This window comes from Rhinopithecus roxellana, chromosome 2 (assembly GCF_007565055.1).
Source record: "Rhinopithecus roxellana isolate Shanxi Qingling chromosome 2, ASM756505v1, whole genome shotgun sequence".
In the NCBI taxonomy this organism is placed as follows: Eukaryota; Metazoa; Chordata; class Mammalia; order Primates; family Cercopithecidae; genus Rhinopithecus; species Rhinopithecus roxellana.
Genome location: NC_044550.1, coordinates 143,191,824 through 143,214,816, shown reverse-complemented (window position 1 = coordinate 143,214,816; position 22,993 = coordinate 143,191,824). Strand labels below are relative to the sequence as shown.

The following is a 22,993-nucleotide window of genomic DNA, read 5'->3' as shown; positions in this document are numbered from 1 at the left end:
TTAGTACATCTTTCAATCTCTTTATTATCTATTAATCTTTCTAAACCTGTCAAATATTTTCTCTCATAAGAAGGCTTATATTTACCATTTGTACTAAATAGTTTTAAATCCTAATAAATATGTTTCCCGGTGTTTAAACTTTTAGTTAGATGTAGAAGAGTGGTGTATATACAGCATGCAACAAGAAAGGTTGTAACGCTGAATAATTTCCAGTATTGTTATGTAATGCGTTTTTTCATATTCATAACTTTACAGAGCTCTCAACGAAATGTGGAAGTGTCAGAACATGCTGCGGAGTCATGTACGCGAACTGTTGGATTTGCACAAGCAGCCTACAGTAGGTTCATGATTTGTTTAAATTCATAGTTTATTATATCACTGTTCAGATTTTCTGTAGTTCTACATAATAAAGCAAGGAAAAAGTATCTCAGGTGTTTTGTTTTCCAAATGTCAGTTAAATATAATTTCTGTAGTTGTCCAGGCTAAATTTCCATTTAAAATAAGTATAACAAACTCTTATTTTCCAGTGTAAGCAAAGAAATGGTGGTTTCTAGTTTATATGAAGTTTTCAGACACTGAGAGTTTATATATAATCAGTTTTCAAATAATTAGAATTAAATTTCAAGATAAAATTACATTAGACATCATATTTCTTTTTCACTGCCTGATTCATGGTCTCTCAGTATAGAGTGAATATCAGATATCAATCCTATAAATATGCCAGTGGCAAACTAAAAGAAATAATGCTGTTAAATTTTTGCAACGTGGGGAAAAAAACTTTACATTTTTAAGTGTATTTACTAGAATAGGTGTTCTTTTTTTTTTTTTTTTTTTTTTTTTGAGACAGAGTCTCGCCCGTCTCGGCCTCCCAAAGTGCTGAGATTACAGGCTTGAGCCACCGTGCCCGGCTAGAATAGGTGTTCTTAACCAGGGGACCATATATATGTGTCCTCAAGGACACATGGATGCTGGAACAGGGGCGGGAAACTTTTTTTTTTTTTTTTCTTAAATACACAGGATCTTACTCTGTTGCCCAGGCTGTCACATAGTGGCATGATCACAACTCACTGCAGCCTCCATGTCACTGGGCTGATCCTCCCACCTCAGCCTTCTGAGTAGCTGGAACTACAGGTGTGCTTCACCATACCCAGATAGGTTTTGTATGTTTTTTGTAGAGGTGAGTTTTCACCATGTTTCCCAGGCTGGTCTCAAAATCCTGGGCTCATGCAGTCCACCTGCCTAGGACTCCCAAATTGCTAGGATTACAGGAGTGAGACACTGCACCTAGCCTGGCAAACTTTGAAATATAAAGTAATGCTTTATGGGATAGAGGAAAGGGAAGTACATTTTAGAAAGGAGGTTTTCCTGAAGTTATTTAAATAATGGGCCACAAAGTAGCTAACAAAACTCTATTCCAGAAAAAAAGAGTTTCTCCTCTTTATATTTTTAGTTAATTTTTTTTGACATGTAGTTTCATAGTAATTCTGATACGATAATTTTATATGTTGATTGCTTCATTGATCTTTTTCCAATCTTCTGTCAACGTAACTTTCATGTGAAAGTTGTATACTTGTGTTTTTTTTGGTACCTTCCTCCTAACATCTCCTTTCCTTCTATTTGTCTTAATAGTTGCTACTATGTAATTCTTTGTTGTTAATTTAGTGTATATATTTGGTAAAACCATTTTCCATTGAGCAGACTGTGATGAACTTTTTTTTTTGAACTTCATGAAAAATATACAGTAATGAGTATTGATTTTTGTTACAGAAATTTCTTAACATATATGACTAGTTGTGCTTTTGTTTCTGTTTTAAATTTCAGTCAGAAGCTAACTGTTCTGCCATGTTTGGGAAACTGATGACCATAGCAAGTGAGTATGTTTATTTACTCACTAAACGTGTAATAAACGTCAATACAGACAAACAAATTATTTACGCAGTGGGACTATTGATTTAATGTTAAGTAAAAGAAAACAATCTTTATCTTAATTTTATTTCTAAGAACTAGTTAGGCTGATTTTCTTTTAGTGGCCCCACAATATTTTTATGGCACCTGTTCTTTAGCTTAGTATAATAGTTTTTTTTTTTCCTTCTTTAATATTGATTCTCTTTTAATTTTATAGAGAATTTGCCTGACCCCGGGAAAGCACAAGATTTTGTGAAGAAATTTAACCAGGTTCTCGGCGATGATGAGAAACTTCGGTCTCAATTGGAGTTATTAATTAGCCCAACCTGTTCTTGCAAACAAGCAGATATTTGTGTGGTTAGTAAATCATACTTTACACTTTTTCTCTAGCTTTACTTTCAGAAATATGTATGTCATTAAAGTCTGTTTTACATATAGTGATTTGTATAAATTTAAGAATATCGTGAGCTCTGAATTACTTTGAAGTATATCTGTTGTCAAGTTAATTCTCTATTTACCATTCACTCTCCAGCCACATTCCAGGAAAATAACTAAAGAACTAAGCCAGGGAGATTGGTCTTAGGAATTTTACAAGATAAAGTACTTTGTATTTAGTAGACATTCATTGAGTAATTGATAAGTATTTTCTGAATACTTGCGTGCATGTGCATTTTCTTCTTTCATGTATTAGAATGGAAATAACCGTCAATAAATTAGTAGTAGTAACATTGCCATATATCTGGTTTCATTTATAGATAAAGTAAATTCCTATCTAGACTTTTGTCTTCATTCTACTCTTGAACTCATTTCATATAAAACCAATATTCTTAAAGCTATCAGGAGGGAAAATTTATCCATTCATCTATTCAGCCTTTTTTTCCCCCCTAAGATAGTCTTGCTTTATCACCCAGGCTGGAGTACAGTGGCACAGTCATAGTTCACTGCAGCCTTAAACTCCTGTGCTCATGTGATCCTGTACCCCAGCCTTCTGAATAGCTAGAACTATTGGCACACGCATCCACACACAGCTAAGTTTCTAAATTTTTTGTAGGCCGTGCACGTTGGCTCACACCTGTAATCCCAGCACTTTGGGAGGCCGAGGTGGGTGGATCACCTGAGGTTGGGAGTTCGAGACCAGTCCGGATAACATGGTGAAACCCCGTCTCTACTAAAAATACAGAAATTTGCCAGTTGTGGTGGTACATGCCTGTAATCTGAGCTACTCAGGAGGCTGAGACAGGAGAATCACTTGAACTCGGGAGGTGGAGGTTGCAGTGAGCTGAGATCATGCCATTGCACACCAGCCTGGGTGACAGAATGAGACTGTCTCAAGAAAAGGAAAAAATATATTGTTGCCCAGGGTGATCTCAAACTCCTTCAAGTGATCTCACCTCACTGCAACCCCCACCTCCTGGGTTCAGACGATTCTCGTGCCTCAGTCTTCCGAGTAACTGAGATTACAGACATGTGCCATCACATCTGGCTAATTTTTGTATTGTTAGTAGAGATGGGTTTTCACCATGTTGGCCAGGCTGATCTTGAACTCCTGACCTCAGGTGATCCACCCACCTCGGCCTCCCAAAGTGCTGGGATTACAGGCATGAGCCACACACCCAGGCAGAAGATTCTTGATGTATCTAAAACCATATACTGCATAACAACGTTTTGGCCAAAGATAAGACCACATATATTTTGGGAGTCCCATAAGCTTATAACAGAGCTCGGGTTGATGGGTGTAGCAAACCACCATGGCACATGTATACCTATGTAACAAATCTGCACATTCTGCACATGTATCCCATAACTTAAAGTTTAAAAAAAAAAAAAAAAGGAGATTATAACAGAACTGAAGGATTCCGATCACCTAGTGACATCTTGGTGATCCTGACCTTGCATAGGCCTAGGCTACTGTGTGTGGTTGTATCTTAGTTTTGCACCAAAAAAAGTTGTAAAACTTTTTTTTTTTTTTTTTTAAAACAAGGTTTTACTCTGTCACCCAGACTGGAGTGCAGTGATGTAATAAGGCCCACTGCATCCACAGCCTGCTGGGTTCATGTGATCCTCCCACTTCAGTCTCCTGAGTAGCTGGGACTATAGGTACATGCCACCATGCCCAGCTAATTTTTTATATTTTTTAGAGACAGGTTTCTCCATGTTGTCCAGGCTGGTCTGGAACTCCTGAGCTCAAGAAACCTACCTGCCTCAGCCCCACAAAATATTGGGATTACAGGTGTGAGCCACCACATGCAGCCAAAAAAATTTTTAATAGAAAGAAGCTAGTACAATAAGGATATAAGGAAAGAAGACATTTTGTGTACAGCTGTACAATGTGTGTTTTAAGCTAAGTGTTACTACAAAAGAGTCAAAAAGCTAAAAAAAGAAAAAAAAGACCGGTACATTGGCTCACACCTGTAATCCCAGCACTTTGGGAGGCCTAGGCAGGAGGATCACTTGAAGCCAGGAGTTTGAGACCAACCTGGGCAGTATATCAAGACCCCAGCCTCTACAAAACATGAAAGAAAATAACTGCATGTGCTGGTACACACCTATAGTCCTGACTACTCCAGAGGCTGAGACGAGAGGATCACTTGAGCCCAGGAGTTTAAGCCTACAGTGAGCTTAAATGGAATACACCGCTGCATTCCAGCCTGGGTGACAGAACAAGATCCTGTCTCCAAAAAGTTTTTTAAAAGCTAAAAAAAAGCCTGGCCAGGTGCAGTGGCTCACACCTGTAATCCCAGCACTTCGGGAGGGCAAGGTTGGTGGATCATGAGGTCAGGAGATCGAGACCATCTTGGCTAACACAGTGAGACCCTGTCTCTACTAAAAATACAAAAAAAAAAAAAAAATTAGCCAGGCATGGTAGCGGGTGCCTGTAGTCCCAGCTACTCTGGAGGCTGAGGCAGGAGAATCGCATTAACTCAGGAGGTGGAGCTTGCGGTGAGCTGAGATAATGACACTGCCCTCCAGCCTGGGCGACAGAGCAAGACTCCGTCTCAAAAAAAATAAAAAAATAAAAAAATAAAAAAAAAAAGCCCTTGAGGTTTAGTAAAAATATTACAAAAAAGCTAGGGATAATTTATCATTGAAGAAAGAAAACATGTTTAAATAAATTTAGTGCTGCCTAAGTGTACAGTGTTTATAAAGTCTACAATAGTGTACAGTAATGTCCTATTTCTTCATATTCACTCACCACTTACTCACTGACTTACTCAGGTCAACTTCCAGTCCTGTAAGCTTCATTTATGATAAGTGCTCTTTATGTAGGTGTACTGTTTTTTATCTTTTATATGGCATTTTTATTATATGGTTTATATTATGTTTTTATCTTTCATATTTTTACCTTATGTTTAGATAATGTTTACACAAATACCACTGTGTTACAGTTCCCTATGGCATTTAGCATAGTAACATGCTGTACAGTTTTGTAGTATAGAAGTAGTACACTATACTGTTTAGGTTTGTGTGCATGCACTCTGATGCTTACATGATGAAATTGCCTTAACAACACATTTCTCAAAATCTGCCTCCACCGTTAAGTGATGGATAATTCTTTGTGTTTGTGGGCGGGGGGAGGGTATGTGTTTCTCCATATAAGGGCCCCGCACTGCCCTATTGGATTTAAATAAATAATCCTTCTTACAATATTACACATAAACGTCAAGTACTATGCTTGGTACCAGGCTTATAGAGACAAATAAGGGAAACCTAATTTCAATTACATAGGTCTAACTTTGTTCTAGAAAGGATTAGAGTTGATAGTTTTAAAATAACTTATAAAGGATACAGACTATATTAGATGTATATGCAAAGAGGTCTAGCTGCATAGAACATGTATCTTTTATTCAGCATAGAGATCTGAATACCATTACAAATACCAATAATTAGGAGGACTTGAGGAGGAAAACCAATTTAGGGAAGAGAAAAGAGTGGGCTTGTCTCTCAGGGCTGCGAATGTGGATGTGCCAAATTCCCAGACTACCTCAACCTTTGCATTTGCACTTCTTTTTAAAATTTTATTTACTTTTTTATTTTTTTGAGATAGGCTCTTGCTCTGTCACCCAGGCTGGAGTGCAATGACACAATCTCAGCTCGCTGTAACCTCTGCATCTAGGGCTCAAATGATCCTCCTGCCTCAGCCTCCCAAGTAGCTGGGACTACAGGCATGTGCCATCATGCCTGACTAATTTTTGTATTTTTAGTAGAGACGAGATTTCACCATGTTGCCCAGGCTGGTCTTGAACTCCTGGACTCAAGTGATCCTACCCACCTTGGCCTCCCAACGTATTGGGATTATAGGCATGATCTACCATGCCCAACAAGCTTTGTACTTCTGAGCTGAGTAACTTGCTGAAAACGCTTAAAAGTTTCATTGACTTCTTTGGCATTTAGAAGTCTAGTTTCAGAGTACTGTGTCCTGCAGAGAATCTACTATTATAATTAGATCAGACAATGAAATAGCTTGAAAGGGCTGGGTGCGGTGGCTCACTCTTGTAATCCCAACACTGTGAATGCAACAGCCACACAGCATAGCCAATCAGTGCTCTTGAAATTAGGAGCCAGTGAGGTAGAAATGAACACTGCACTTGCACTGGTAAGAGCATGGGTTCATGATACCTTCTTTTCTAGCTCATATGTTGGCATTGTGTGACTTGAGTATGTTATTTATATGCTCTCATATGTAAAGTGGGACTTAGAATACACCTTAGACACATATGAAAACAACCTCTGTTAGAGTACCTCCATGAGTTTGTCCTTTCCTCCATAGGCTACTGAATATTATTTACATATTTCCTCTATTATCCCCATTCCTCTTCTGATGTAGAAGAATAAAGAAAAATATGCAAATGTAAAATTTAGTTTCTCTCATTCTGTGTAGCTTGCATTCCATCCTTAAGAGTTCCTTCTCTGTACCCTAATGTGTATTTATCATTACCTCCTTATTTTCATAAATTACAATCCTATCTCACTTCTCAAGAGGTAGATATTAGTTGGTAAGAGAGTTAGTAGGCAGAGACATCTAATATTTTCTTCCCTCTTTGTCTAAGTTCCATTTCTGAAAAATCTTAGCAAAAATACTTTGAGCAAAGATTACCAACAGACATGTGTATTTGTGTGTGGGTTGGGGGATATAATGAATGAGAGTGAGAGGTGGAATTGAAATGTGATGTATAGATTTACTTTCCCTTTAGAATTCAGGTTTTAAATTTCTACACCTTGACCCTAGAGAAGGACCACATATTTACCATAGCTTCAGTGGTGCATCCTAGTTTATGCTCCATTGCTCCCTCTATGAGAATGGTCCCCAAATTTTAATATTTTCCAGGAAGCTTGTTTATTCAGCATTTAATGAAACAGTCCTCAGTTTGAATATCAGCTATATAGTTTACTACCAATATGACCTTTAGTAAGTTACTCAGTATTTTCAAGCCTCCTTATTCATTTTCTTCACCTATAAATATAATGTAAAATGAAATTTTATATGTGACCTAATGCAGGGTCCCCTTGCACTGCCTGCAGGGTTTCAATAAATGGTCATTCTTATAAGTCTTACCCTTACAAAGAGTAGGGATCTTTAAAATAGGTATAATGTAGGATTATGAATCTCTCCATCTTTTAACCAAGTCTCAACATGAGTTTTTTATGGACTACAGTTTTAAGAACTCTCCTCTACCTAATAACCTGGATATGCATTGTGTCTTCAGAAGTCCAAATATCTTCTTCCTTGATCAATCACACACTTATAATTCACTGCATGATTTAATAAATTTCATAATTCATGGTTGCTCATGGAGCTTGCAGAATAAGTGACAGAGACTGACAGATATTTCCATTGAATTATGTGCTTTGGTAAAATAAAGGAGCATTACTCATTACAGGCAGGGGTGGAAATAGGTCCAGGAATGACTTCTTCCAGAATAAGTGACTCTTAAGTTGAGTCTTAAAGGGTGAGTAGGAAGTAGACCATTGTGTGAAGAATGACTGCTATATTTCTAGTTTGACTGACTGGATATCAGAGGAGATGCGTTAGGGAAGAAGGTAGCGTCTTAGCAGTTGTGTTCAGAAGTGTTGAGATTCAAGCCTGGTTCTATATATTAGCAGAGTTATATCACTTGGAGGAAGTAGAGAAGAAATGAAAGAGGAGACAAATCTGAGAATACCCACTCTCTCTCTGTCTCTTTCTCTCTTTGTGTGTGTGTGTGTGTGTCTGTGTTGTGTGTGTGTTTAGACAGCATCTCACTGTGTTGCCCAGTCTGTGGAGTGCAGTGTTGTGATCATAGCTCATTACAGCCTTGACCTCCTGGGCTCAAGTGATCCTCCTACCTCAGCCTCCAAAATAGTTGGGACTACAGATGTGTGCCACCATGCCCAACTAATTTTTTGATTTTTTTTTTTAAGAGAAGAGATCTCACTGTGTTGCCCAGGTTGGTCTCATACTGCTGAGCTCAGGTGATCCTCCTGCCTCAGCCCTGTTTCTGTTTAGTTATATCTTTTTATAATTCAATGAGTATAATGCACATCTTACTGTAATATGAAAGTTAAAACTTTGGAAGTTGCCTTTTTTTTTTTTTTTTTTTTTTTTGAGACAGTCTCGCTCACGTTGCTGGAATGCAGTGGTGTGATCTCAGCTCACTGCAACCTCTGCCTCCCAGGTTCAAGCAATTTTCCTGCCTCAGCCTCTTGAGTAGCTGGGATTATAGGCGCCCGCCACCACACCCGGCTAATTTGTTTGTATTTTTAGTAGAGATGGGGCTTCACCATGTTGGCCAGGCTGTCTCGAACTCCTGACTTCGGGCCATCCGCCTGCCTTGGCCTCCCAAAGTGCTGGGATTACAGGCATGAACCACGTGACCAGCCTAAAACAATTTTTTTTTCTAATTGTCAAAAGGAAAAGATGTACAAAGAGGAAAGGGGTAATATATGGACACAGTGTTTTTTAAGCTCTCTCATTAGTTTATTTTAAAAATCAGATTGATAAATTATAAGCATATTGAAAATAGAGCTTAATCTTTTGATATTTCTTAAGAGTACTTAAACAATGTATGCAATTAATAAATATATACTAGTAGTAGTAATATACATTGCTACTATAGATTTTATCGGAAATTTCCAAAACATTGTCATGCATACAGACAACTATTTGGTTTTGTTTTGAAACTTTCTGCCAACTGTCCTTTCCTAAAAGGTATTGTTATGAGTGATTACCTCAATGTAAGATTGTTATGTGAGAATACAAAAATGTCACTTTAAAAGCTGTTTATCTAGTATTAGTGTTTATATATGTAGGTGTATTTGTGTTATTGTATTTAAATGATTGTGCATTCTTCTTTTTCCCTCAGCACTTTAAAAATTCTATGTTTACATATCATAATTGTCTTTTCTAATGCCTACTTTTTTCACTTATTAGTGACCTTTTCTAAGGCAGTGGTAATACAGTTTGCCTAGCAGTTTTCCAGTAGTCATATTGTTAGATAATCTGTAACATATTTTTCTTAGGTTAAAGCAACTTAACTTTGTACTAGAGGGGAAAATAATCCCCTTTTAGGGATATTTTCTCCCATAAGATTCTATTTAAATTCAGATTTAAAATGTGAACCTCTAGTTTAAAGGAAATTATGTAAGGGATTAAGCACTGAATATTTTTCTTTTCTCTAATGCTGAAATATTGCCCAGCTAATTACAGCTTGTTACAGTGAGTTAGACATCTGCTAATGACTAAGAAATTTCCTTCAGAACCTCAGTCCTTTGGACTTAGACTATTAACAAATATATCTATGATATCAAATTTAATGTAACCTTTGTAATTCATATCAAGATATAACTGAGTTTAATAGAAATCTTTTCTCCCTTTGTTCTGAACATTTCACTGAAATATATTTTTATGAGAAAATCTTATAAATAGAATGATATAATTTGTTATTGCTTTTGTAGTTTAGAATGCATATTTAATGTTCATTATCTCCTCAGCTAAGATACCTATTTGTGCATTTTTATAATTAAAAGCCTTGTTCTTAAATATCTTTCCCAAGGGTCCAGCACATTATAAATTTAACTCTGTCTTTGGAGAAGTCAGTTTCTATAATTACTAAGTCCTCATCTTCAGAAACTTCCAGCAAGAATGTCTTTCTTGGTAGGAACATTTGATCTAATACCATAATCTTTGCTTTTTTTTTTTTTTTTTTTTTGACACAGAGTCTCACTCTGTTGCTCGGGCTGGAGTGCAGTGGCGTGATCTCGGCTCACTGCAGCCTCCACCTCCTGGGTTCAAGCGATTGTGCTGCCTCAGTCTCCTGAATAGCTGGGGCTACAGGCATGTATCACCACGCCTGACTGATTTTTTAGTATTTTTAGTAGAGATGGGGTTTCACCATCTTGGTCAGGCTGGTCTCAACTCCTGACCTCAAATGATCCGTCCACCTTGGCCTCCCTAAGTGTTGGGATTACAGGCATGAGCCACTGCGCCTGGCCTAATATCATAATCTTTGAGCTTAAATGGATTTAAGCTTTTTTGTTTGTTTGTTTGTTTGTTTTCTTTTTTTGAGAGAGGATCTGTGCAGCTGTGCAATCTCAGGTGGTCACTGCAACTTCTGCCTACCAGGCTCAAGTGATCCCCCCCACCTCAGCCTCCTGAGTAGCTGGGACCACAGGCATGCACCATCACGCCTGGCTAATTTTTTGTATTTTTTGGTAGCAACAGGGTTTTGCCATGTTTCCCAGACTGGTCTCAAGTTCTTGAGCTCAGGCAATCCACCTGCCTTGGCCTCCCAAAGTGTTTTAATTACACGCGTGAGCCAGTGCGCCTGGCTGAGAGTTACTTCTATTATTGGGGTCATCTATTAGCCCTCCATAATTATATGTCTAACGTATAAAAAAAATTGTAGGGGTGTACAGGGTTCTCATTTATCCTCCATCTATGTTCTTCCAGAACTGAAAAATTTTGCAAGTATTTATATATGTATGAATATGTTTTTGTTTTTGTTTCTTTTGAGACGGAGTTTTGCTCTTATTGCCCAGGCTGTAGTGCAATGGCATGATCTTGGCTCACCGCAGCCTCTGCCTCCCGGTTTCAAGCAATTCTCCTGCCTCAGCCTTCCAAGTAGCTAGGATTACAGGCATGCGCCACCAAGCCCGGCTAATTTTGTATTTTTAATAGAGACGGGATTTCTCCATGTTGGTCAGGGTGATCTCAAACTCCCGACCTCAGGTGATCCACCCACCTCGGCCTCCCAAAGTGCTGGGATTACAGGTGTGAACCGTCCGCGCCTGGCCTGAATATGTATTTTTTAAAAAACAAATTAACTGGCCAGGCGCGGGTGGCTCATGCCTGCAATCCCAGCACTTTGGGAGGCCGAGGTGGTTGGATCACCTGAGGCTGGGAGTTCAAGACCAGCCTGGCCAACATGACGAAACCACGTGTCTACTAAAAATGCAAAATTAGCCGGGCATAGTGGCGCACACCTTTAATCCCAGCTACTATGGAGGCTGAGGGAGGAGAGTTGTTTCAATCCGGGAGGCAGAGGTTGCAGTGAGCCAAGATTGCGCCATTGCATTCCAGCCTGAGTGACTGACAGAGCGAGACTCTGGCTCCAAAAAGAGAAAAGAAAAAATTAACTGAAACAAAACACAGTATTCTGTCAAATTATGAAATAATTAAAACCAATAAAGCATACCCATAAAAGTACAAATTGTTTTTATTCTAAATTAGAGTGTTAAAATGGTTGCAATAGGCCAGGCGTGGTGGCTCACACCTGTATTCCCAGCACTTTGGGAGGCCGAGGCAGGCGGATCATTTGAGGTCAGGAGTTCGAGACCAGCCTGGCCAACATGGTGAAACCCCATCTCTATAAAAATACAAAAATTAGCTGGGCATGGTGGCCTGTGCCTGTAATCCCAGCTACTCTGGAGCCTGGGGCAGGAGAATTGTTTGAACCCAGGAGGTGGAGGTTGCAGTGAGCCGAGATCGCGCCACTGCATTCTAGCCTGGTCACAGAGTTAGACTCCGTCTCAAAAAAAAAAGGTTCCTGTATTAGCCAATAATTTTCATCAAAGAATTGTGAGGCAAGGCTGTGTTCACTCAGAAACCGCATCATACACTTCTTTTCTCTGCTGTCCAGATTTTGCAGTCATTGCTCGGTGAGTGTAAAATTTTTAGTCAGGGTCTGGAGCAGACAATTCTTAACCACTTATGCTGGTTTTGAATATTTCAGTTCCTTCTTTTGGCCTACAGTCATTTTTCTTTTCAAAAATACGAAAGCAAATCACATTTTTGGTAAAACTCTTTTTCTTCTATAGAGAGAAATAGCCCGGAAACTTGCAAATCCTAAGCAACCAACAAATCCTTTTCTAGAGATGGTCAAATTTCTGTTGGAAAGAATCGCACCTGTGCACATTGATTCAGAAGCCATAAGGTAAGCCAAGAAGTATATTCACTCAAAAATAGATAAGAATCTGAAACTACAATTGTTGTTAATTTAAATTCTGGGCTCCTAAAGATACCTAAAAACCTCCGTGTGTCTCTTTTTAATCACAGGGGTGTACATCATTCCAGTTGAAGGGAAAGCCTTCGCATTTTATGATCTTTGACTTTATGTAATGCTTTCTGTTTTTAAAGAGTTCTTGTGTTTATTTTTAGCTTACGCGTTCTCATTAAAGAAAACTTAGAACAAAGAGAAAGACAGAAAAAGGAATATTTTAGATCTGTGTTACTGTTGACCAACCTCTCAGTTTTCTTAAGCATTTTAATGGCCCTGTAATATTCTCTAGTACATACTATACCACTGTTCATTTAATGTATGAGAACAGAATGATATATTGGAAAGAGGACAGGATTATCTTTAGACAAATTTGGTTTCAAAACGTAAGTCTACTTTGTGGCTTTGGATAAAGTCTTTGAATTTCATTTATTTTCAACTTTAATATGGGCATAAAATCGTGGTGGAAGATTATGTTAATTTGAGATAGTATATAAAGGTAAGCAGCCTGGCATCATAGACGTTAGTTAAGAGCTATTGATTTTTTATTACGTATTCTCATGATTTCAGACTTTTCAAACTTCTGGTAATGCTTTTCTCTTGCACCAATCATTTTTCCAGTAGATAAGCTATATATCTTTCCATATTGAGTTACTGTGCAGCACTTGTTGGTTCTTTTTCCAAACAACTTAGAATTCAGAGATCAGTTCCAGTGCCCAAGCTTCACTGTTTATTTCACCTTTGGTGAATCACTGACGTGGCTGTATTGAAATGCTGATTGTCATTTGCTAGGGCTTTCATAACAAAATACCCCAAAGTGCCTAGCCTGAACAAAAGGAATTTATTTTCTCACAGTTCTGGAGGTGTAAGCCTGAGATCCAAGGTATCAGCAATTTTAAATTTTTTTCCTGAAGCCTCTCACACCTTCATTTGCAGATGGCTTCCTTCGCACTATGTCCTCTCGTGGTCTTTTCTCTGTGCACCCAGCATGTCTATGTCCTAATCTCTTATAAGAACAATAGCTATATTGGATTAGGCCCCACCCATTCAGTCATATTTTACCTTGATTATCTTTTCAAAGGCCCTGTCTCTAAATACAGTCACATTCTGAGATACCAGGGATTAGAATTAATATGAATTTGGGAGAAACACATGTCAGCCCATAACATAATAAATGTACATGTATTTGGGCTATGTCTGATAATTTAATACATTTATACAGTTTGTGAAGATCAAATCAGTGTATTGGTGATATACATCACCGTAAATATTCATCTTTATGCTAGAAACATTCAAATTATCTTCTAGCTATTAAACTACAGTCACTCTCCCAATCTCTAAAACACTAGTTGTTCTATATTAATTAACCTCTCTTCATTCCCCCTTTCTCACCCTTCCCAGCTTCTTTTAGCTACGTGTCTACTGTGTCATCATGAGATTCACATTTTTAGCTCCCACATATGACTGAGAATATGCAATATTTGTTTTTTTGTTCTTGGCTTGTTTTATTTAACGTAATGAGCTCCATTTCCATACGCATTGCTACAAATGGCAGGATTTCGTTCTTTTTTTATGGCTGAATAATTTTTCCTTGTACATATATACCACATTTTCTTTCTTCATTCGTTGATGTGCACTTAGGTTGATTCCATATTGGCTATTGTGAATAGTGACACAATAAACTTAGGAGTGCAGATATCTCTTCAATATGTTAATTTCCTTTTTAAAAAATATATACCCAGTAGTGGAATTTCTAGATCATATGGTAGATCTAGTTTTAGTTTTTTGAGGAACCTCCATACAGCTTTCCTTAGTGGCTATGCTAATTTACATTCCCAACAACAGTGTACAAGGGTTCACTTTTCTCCACATCCTCGCCGGCATCCGTTATTCCCTGTCTTGTTGATACAAAGCCTTTTTTTTTTTCTTTTTTTTCTTTTTTGCTGGAGTCTTGGTTTGTCGCCAGCTGGAGTGCAGTGGCGCCATCTCAGCTCACTGCAATCTTCGCCTTCCGGGATCAAGCAGTTCTCCTGCGTCAGGCTCCCAAGTAGCTAGGACTACAGGCACGCACCACCACGCCCAGCTGATTTTTGTTTTTTAGTAGAGACTGGGTTTCACCATGTTGGCCAGGATGGTCTCAATCTTTTGACCTCATGAACTGCCTGCCTCAGCCTCCCTAAGTGCTGGGATTACAGGCGTGAGCCACTGCACCTGGCCTCTTTCCACACTTTTAAATTGGAATTTTTGTGTGTGGTTTTGATTTTTTGTCTGTCTTGTGTTTTTTTGTTTTGTTTTATTATTTTGCAGTTGAGTTGTTTGAACTCCTTACATGTTCTGGTTATTAATCCGTTGACAGATGGATAATTTGCAAATATTTTCTCATTCTGTGGGTTATCTCTTTGCTTTTTTTATTGCTCCCTTAGCTGTGCAGAACCATTTTAGCGTAATGTAATCGTATTTTTCTATTTTTGCTTTGGTTGCCTATACTTTTGGGATGTTAACACAAACAAACTTGGCTCAGATCAACGTCTTTAAGCATTATCCTAGCATTTTCTGCTAGTAGTTTCATCCACTAGGTCTTAATCCATTTTGATTTATTTTTTTAGAGAGTGAGGGATAGGGGCATATCACTGATGAACGTAAATGCAAAAATCCTCAAAAATACTAGCAACCTGATTTCAATAACACATTAAAAATATCATTCATCATGATAAAATGGAATTCATCTCAGGGATGCAGGGATGGTTCATAAATCATATATCAATAAACATGATTCATATGAATGGAACCAAGAATAAAAACCGTATAGTCATTTTAATAGGTACTTTAAAAACATTCAATAAAATTCAATATTACTTTATGATAAATACCCTCAACAAAATAGGTATAGAGGGAACATACCTCAAAATAATAAAGTCCATATGTGACACACCCACACTGAACATTGTGCTGAATGGGGTAAATTGGAAGGCTTTCATCTAATATCTGGAATAAAATATGGAAGCCACTTCTGGCACCTTTGTTCACCAAATTACTGGAAGTCCTGGCCAGAGCAATTAGTCAAGAGAAAAAAAGGCCATCCAAATTTAGCAAGAAAGAAGTCAAATTAGCCTTGTTCGCACATGACATTATCACAGAAGAAGCTAAAGACTCCACTGAAAAACTGTTAGAACAGATAAATGAATTCAGTATAATTGCAGGATACAAAATCAACATACACAACTCAGTAGCGTTTACATATGCCAACAGCAAACAATATGAAAAATCAAGAAAGCAATCTTATTTACAATAGCTACAAAGAATATTAAATACCTAATAATCAACTTAACTAAATAAGTGAAAGATCTATTACAAGGAATACTTTAAAACGCTGATGGAAGAAATTAAAGATAACACACAAAAAATGGAAAGATATTCCATGCTCATGAAATGGAAGATTTTTTTAAAAATATTTATTTATTTATTATTTTTTTTCTTTTTTGAGACGGCGTTTGGCTCTTGTTGCCCAGACTGGAGTGCAATGGCGTGATCTCAGCTCACTGCAGCCTCCACCTCCCGTGCTCAAGCAATTCTCCTGCATCAGCCTCCCAAGTAGCCGGTATTAACAGGCATGCACCACCACACCCGCCTAATTTTGTATTTTTAGTAGAGACACGGTTTCTCCATGTTGGTCGGGCTGGTCTCAAACTCCCGACCTCAGGTGATCTGCCCGCCGTGGCCTCCCAAAGTGCTGGGATTACAGGCATGAACCACCATACCTGGCCAAAATTAATCTTGTTAAAATGACAGTACTACTCAAACTAAATGGAATTTCTATCAAAATACAAATGACATTCTTCACGGAAATAGAAAAAACAATCCTAACTTTTACATGGAACCACAAAAGACTCAAATAGCCAAGCAATATGAGGAAAAAGAACAAAAGCTGGAGCGATCACACTACCTGACTTTAAAATATACTACAAAACTACACTAACCAAATCAACATGAGACTGGCATGAAAACTAGACACATCTAAAGGAACAGAATTGAGAACCCAGATACATGTTCGTGCTTTTTTGGCCAGCTCATTTCCAACAGAGGTGTCAAGAACATACAAGGGGGGAAGGGATAGTCTCTACAATATTGTGCTTGGAAAACTGACTAGCAGAAGAATGAAACTAGACCCCTATTTCTCATCTCTCAACATATAAAAAAGTCAAAATTGACTTTTTTTTCTCTCTTTGTTTTTGAGACAAGGTCTTGTTGTGTCACCCAGGCTGGGATAGAGTGGCATGATCATAGTTCACTGCAGCCTTGACCTCCTGGGCTCAGGTGATGCTCCTCCCTCAGCCTCCAGAGTAAATGGGACCATAGGCCCATGCCACCACAACTGGCTAATTCTGTGAACGTGCTTTTTTTGTTTTTGTTTGTTTGTTTTGGTTTGGTTTTGGTAGAGACTGGGTTTTGCCATGCCGTCCAGGCGGGTCTCAAACTCCTGGACCTAAGCAATCCACCCACCTTGGCCTCCAAGAGTGCTGAGATTATAGGCATGAGCCACCAAACCCAGCCCTTTTTTGTTAAGATTTTCTTTTTTTTTTCTCTTTCCTTTTTTGGATATGGGGTCTCACTCTGTCGCCCAGGCTGAAGTGCAGTGGCACAGTCCTGGCTCATTGTTGTGTAGGCTCAAGCAATCTCAGACCTCAGCTTCCTGAGTAGGTGGAACTATAGATGTGCATCACCATGCTCAGCTAATTAAGTTCTTTTATAGAGAAGCAGTTTTGCCATGTTGCCCAGGCTGGTCTTGAGCTCCTGGGCACAAGCGATCTGCCCACCTTGGCCTCCTAAAGTGCTGGTATTTCAGGCATGAGCCACCATACCTAAGTCTTGTCTTGTCTCATCTCTTCTCTTCTCTTCTCCTTTTTCTTTCTTTTTCTTTCTTTCTTTTTTTTTTGAGAAGGAATCTTGTTCTGTCACCCGAGCTGGAGTGTGCAGTGGCATGATCTTGGCTCACTGCCACCTCTGCCTCCTGGGTTCAAGTGATTTTCTTTTTTTTTTCTTTTTCTTTTTTTTTTTTGAGACGGAGTCTCGCTCTGTCGCCCAGCCTGGAGTGCAGTGGCCGGATCTCAGCTCACTGCAAGCTCCGCCTCCCGGGTCTACGCCATTCTCCTGCCTCAGCCTCCCAAGTAGCTGGGACTACAGGCGCTCGCCACCTCGCCTGGCCAGTTTTTTGTATTTTTTAGTAGAGACGGGGTTTTACCGGGTTAGCCAGGATGGTTTTGATCTCCTGACCTCGTGATCCGCCCATCTTGGCCTCCCAAAGTGCTAGGATTACAGGCTTGAGCCACTGCGCCCGGCCTGTTCAAGCGATTTTCCTGCCTCAGCCTCCTGAGTAGCTGGGTCTACAGGTATGCGCCACCATGCTAGGCTACTTTTTTGTATTTTTAGTAGAGACGGGGTTTCACCATGTTGGCCAGGCTGGTCTCAAGCTCCTGTGCTCAAGCAATCTGCCCACCTCGGTCTCCCAAATTGCTGGGATTTCAGGCATGAATCACTGTGCCTGGCCTAGAATTTTGAAAGAAAGGATTGAGGTTAATATAAAATCATTCTAAATATAATCCATTTCCCTCCCATACATATGTCCATATACCCTGACATATGTGTGTTACAGTTAGTTAATGGTCTATAGGTAGTAGATGAAAATGAAGTAGTCATTGTAATGATGGCTGGAACCCAGGTAAAAGTAAAATTTTAAAAAGGAAAGGGTTGAGGACTGAATCCTGAGGGAAATTAGCAATTAAGTGGCTGGCAGAAGATAATGGACTTAAATTTTTTTTTAAGTTTTAAGCAGACATAGTCAAAAGCAGAAAATTGGGAAAGAGTTTTATCACAGAAACCAAAGTGGGGCTAGGGAGGAGTCAGATGGTATCCAGAAGTTGATTAAATACTAAGAATCATCGCCTGGATTAGGAAATGGGAAAAAATCACAATGACCAGAGCAGTTTCTGTGGAGTAGCAAGGACAAAGCCAGAATACCATGGATTCAGAAGGCATAGGACAGTCTTTCCAACATCTACATCATGGTACACAGAGAAACTGATCAGTGTTACTTAGGCAGAGAAGACTGCTGAGTCTGTTTTTTACTGACCCAGCTCATCAGAAAGCCACTAGGTACTACTTGGCTACACTGAGGCTTGAGCGTGTTAAAGGGATACATAGCCTTGTCACCCTTCTAAACCTGCTTAGGAGATAAATTGACAGCACAAGTGGGGACAGTCAATGCAGAGAGCACCAACCTTATATAAAAAGCAAAGGAGGGCCAGGCATGGTGGCTCGTGCCTATAATCCCAGCACTTTGGGAGGCCAAGGCAGGCGGATCACAAGGTCAGGACTTTGAGACCAGCCTGACCAACACGGTGAAAACCCCGTCTTTACTAAAAATACAAAAATTAGCCTGATGTGGTGGCACGCAACTGTAGTCCCAGCTACTCAGGAGGCTGAGGCTGGAGAATCACTTGAACCTCGGAGGTGGAGGTTGCAGTGACACGTTATTGCACTCCAGCCTGGGTGACAGAGCAAGATTCCGTCTTAATAAAAAACAAAGGAGAAGACTGGGTGTGGTAATCCCAGCACTTTGGGAGGCAGAGGTGGGTGGATCACTTGAGTCCAGGAGTTCAAAACAAGCCTAGGCAATATTGGCAAAACCCCATCTCTACAAAAATACAGAAATTAGCAGGACACCAGGGCATGTGCCTGTGGTCCCAGCTATGTGGGAGGCTGAAGTGGAAGAATGAGCCCAGGAAGCAGAGGTTACAGGGCGCTGAGATCACGGCACTTCACTCTATCCTGGGCAACAGAATGAAACTGTGTCTCAAAATAAGACAAAAACAAAAAAACTGAGCTAAAATCAGAGTTTGAGCCTCAAAAGAAAAGTAACAGAGAAAAATAAGATGATGGAAAGGGAGTAAGCTTGAAGAAGAATCTTCTGCTGTTGTTTTTGGCTAAATAATTTTGAATATTTAAATACCTTGAAAAGGTGCTAGCTGAAGGTCGGGTGCAGTGGCTCACACCTGTAATCCCAACACTTTGGGAGGCTGAAGTGGGCGGATCACCTGCAGTCAGGAGTTCAAGACCAGCCTGGCCAACATAGTGAAACCCCGTTGCTACTAAAAATACAAAAATTAGCCAGGTGTGGTGGTGCGTGCCTGTAATCCCAGCTACTCGGGAGGCTGAGGCATAAGAACCACTTGAACCTGGGAGGCGGAAGTTGCAGTGAGCCGAGATCGCCCCATTGCGCTCCAGCCTGGGCAAAAAAAGCGAAACTCCATCTTTTTTTTTTTTTTTTTTTTTTTAAAGGTGCTATTTGAAGACAGATTTCAGATAAGGGAAGGGAAGTATAGGTGTGAGGGAGCAGCATTCCTAAGGAAGCAGAGTGGAAAGAAGGACATCTCAGCCTATGACAGGACAAAATAATACACACAAGTTAGAGGAGGTTATGGAAAATTAGAAGAGTTTTCACTCAAGGCTTCCATTACTACTCTCCCTTCTGTTCAAGATGAAGTTGTTCAGTGGGAGTATTTAGACTTCGGTTGGAATGGTGAAGATTTGTAACAGTGGTTGTATAGCGTAGACTTCCCTAGCAGTTTTGAAGAGGCAGTTGGATTGGTGATCATCTTTTGCATCTTGATATAGCCCTGTGAAGTATATATTATTTATCTAATTTACAAAAGAGAAAAAATATAAGAGGAAGGACAGTAAACCTGGTTTGAAGACTTTGGTCTTTCACTTATAGGTGATTACCAGCATTACAATGATAGCAGAGATTATGTCTCTCATTTCATGCTGTATTTCTCAGGGAGACCTCAAGACTTGGCACGTGACAGGTAGTTAATAAATACTTATTAAATAATCGTATGCATGGACCCTATCATAGGTATTCACGTATTTATGAATTTTTTTGAAACACACTTGAAATTTTGTTAAATTCAAGCAATGTTTACTAGGATTTCTTAATAAAAAGCTCAATCTGGAATAATTTTCTCAAATTGAATAAATCTTTAAAATACAATGTCAGAGCTAGAATTTCCAGAAAACATATAGGGTAGGCAAAGATTTCTTAGAGGGCACATAATAGCCACAGACTAGGAGAAAATACTTGAAAAGTATGTATTTGGTAAAGTATTATATCCAGGCTATATAAGGAACTCTGACTACTCAATAAGACAAATGACTTTGTTTTAAAATGGACAAATTTGAACAGATACTAGATAAGATGGTAAATAAGCACAAGAAAGGACAGTTAGTATTAATACTCATTTGGGAAATGCAAAATCGGATTTTTACAATTTTATTTTATTTTATTTTATTTATTTATTTATTTTTTGAGACAGAGTCTGGCTCTGTCACCCAGACTGGAGTGCTGTGGCATGATCTCAGCCCACTGCACCCTCCTCCTCTTGAGTTCAAGCCATCCTCCTACCTCAAGTAGCTGCAACTACAGACACACACCACCACGCCTGGCTAACTTATTTTTATTTTTGTTGTTTATTTTTTTGGTAGAGACGGGGTTTTGTTACATTGCCCAGGCTGGTCTCAAGCGATCCTCCCTCCTCAGCCTTTTCAAAGTGCTGTTATTATTGGCATGAGGCAACGTGCCTGGCCTATTTTTATTTACTTATTTTGACACAGGGTCTTGCTCTGTCTCCCAGGTTGGAATGCAGTGATGCAATCATGGCTCACTGCAGTCTTGACCTTCTGGGCTCAAGCAATCCTTCCACCTCAGCCTGCTGAGTAGCTGGGACTACAGGGGTGTACCACCACACCTGGCTAATTTTTGTATTTTTTGTAGAGACGGGTTTTGCCATGTTGCCCAGGCTGGTCTGGGCTCAAGTGACCTGCCCTACTCAGCCTCCCAAAATGCTGGGATTATAGGTGTGAGCCACTGCGCCCAGTCAGAATTCAAATTATAATGAGAAATGCCACTTACTCACTAGAATATTTAGAATTAAAGATTTTAACCATACTAATTGTTGGTGAATTGGAAAATAGTTTCTTGTTACTTTAAATGTACATACAACATTACCATCCAGGAATCCTAATACTAGATATTTGTCTAAGAGGAAAGAAAACATACATTCCCTTGTGTTTAACTGCTTTCAGCAGCTGTATTCGTAATAGCTATAAATCAGAAATACTCAGAAGTTCATCAGTGGGTAATTGGATATTCATTATGATGGAATACTCAGCAATAGTAAGGAGTAAACTACTGATTATATGCAACAAGTTGGATAAATCTCTAAAGTATTAGCATTATGTCACATGGAAGATATCAGACACTACATACATGAAGTTCTAGAAAAGTCAAAACTATAGCGACAGAAACCAAACCAGTGGTTGCCAGGGTGAGGGTAGGGAATTGACCACAGAAGAGGTTTAGAGCAATATTTTGTGGAGGTGAGAATGTTTTCTCTCTCTCTCTCTCTCTCTCTCTCTCTCTCTCTCTCTCTCTCTCTCTCTCTCTCTCTCTCTCTCTTTCTCTCTTTCTCTCTTTCTCTCTCTCTCTCTCTCTCTCTCTCCCTCCCTCCCTCCCTCCCTCCCTCCCTCTCTCTCCCTCTCTCTCCCTCTCTCTCCCTCTCTCTCCCTCTCCCTCTCCCTCTCCCTCCCTCTCCCTCTCCCTCTCTCCCTCTCCACAAAGAGATACCACTTCACATCCACTGAGATGGCTATAAGTAAAAAGACAGACATGTTGGTGAGGAAGTGGAAAAACTGGAACCTGTCATATTCCTGGTGGGAATATGAAATGGTGACACTGCTTTGGAAGACAGTTTGGTAGTTCCTCAGAAAGTTAAACATGGAGTTAACCATATGATCTAGTAGTTCCACTCAAGTGTATACTCAAGAAAAATAAAAACATGTTTATGCAAAACCTGTACATAAATGTTTGTAGCAACATTATTCATAATATCCCCAAAAAAATGGAATTAACCTAAATATCCATCAGCTGATGAACAGATAAATAAATTTTCCTGGCTGGGCTCAGGGGCTCATGTCTGTAATCCCAGAACTTCGGGAGGCCAAAGCAGGCGAGTCACCTGAGGTCAGGAGTTCAAGACCAGGCTGGCCAACTTGGCCAAACCCCGTCTCTACTAAAGGTACAAAAATTAGCTGGGTGTGGTGGTGGGCACCTGTAATCCCAGCTACTCAGGAGGCTGAGGCAGGAGAATCACTTGAACCCGGGAGGCAGAGGTTGCAGTGAGCCGAGATCATGCCACTGCACTTTAGCCTGGGCAACAGAGCAAGACTCTGTCTCAAGGGGAAAAAAAAATCTTAATTCCATATACTGGAATATTATTTGGAAATTTATTTAAATGATGCTACACTGATTCATGCTACAGTGTGGATGAATGTCGAGAACATTATGCTAATTGAGAGAAGTCAGTCACAAAGGATAACAGTTGTTTGTTAGTCTGTTCTCATGCTGCTGGTAAAGCCATACCCGAGACTGGGTAATTTATAAAGGAAAGAGGTTTTAATGAACTTGCAGTTCCACATGGTTGGGGAGGCCTCACAATCATGACGGAAGATGAACCAAGAGCAAAGGGATGTCTTATATGGTGACAGGCAAGAGAGTATGTGCA

At 39.5% G+C, this 22,993-nt stretch overlaps 1 protein-coding gene across 2 annotated transcripts in view; it reads left to right on the top strand.

Annotated features, from left to right (window-relative positions):
• Positions 1 to 22,993, top strand: part of PDS5A (PDS5 cohesin associated factor A) — a 171,977-nt gene that overhangs the window by 83,329 nt on the left and 65,655 nt on the right. For both annotated transcript variants that reach the window (XM_010384559.2, XM_010384566.2), the window contains exons 14-17: positions 256 to 337; positions 1,822 to 1,870; positions 2,123 to 2,262; positions 12,199 to 12,314. In XM_010384559.2, coding sequence (XP_010382861.1) covers positions 256 to 337; positions 1,822 to 1,870; positions 2,123 to 2,262; positions 12,199 to 12,314 — 387 coding nt within the window. The remainder of the gene's footprint in view (positions 1 to 255; positions 338 to 1,821; positions 1,871 to 2,122; positions 2,263 to 12,198; positions 12,315 to 22,993) is intronic.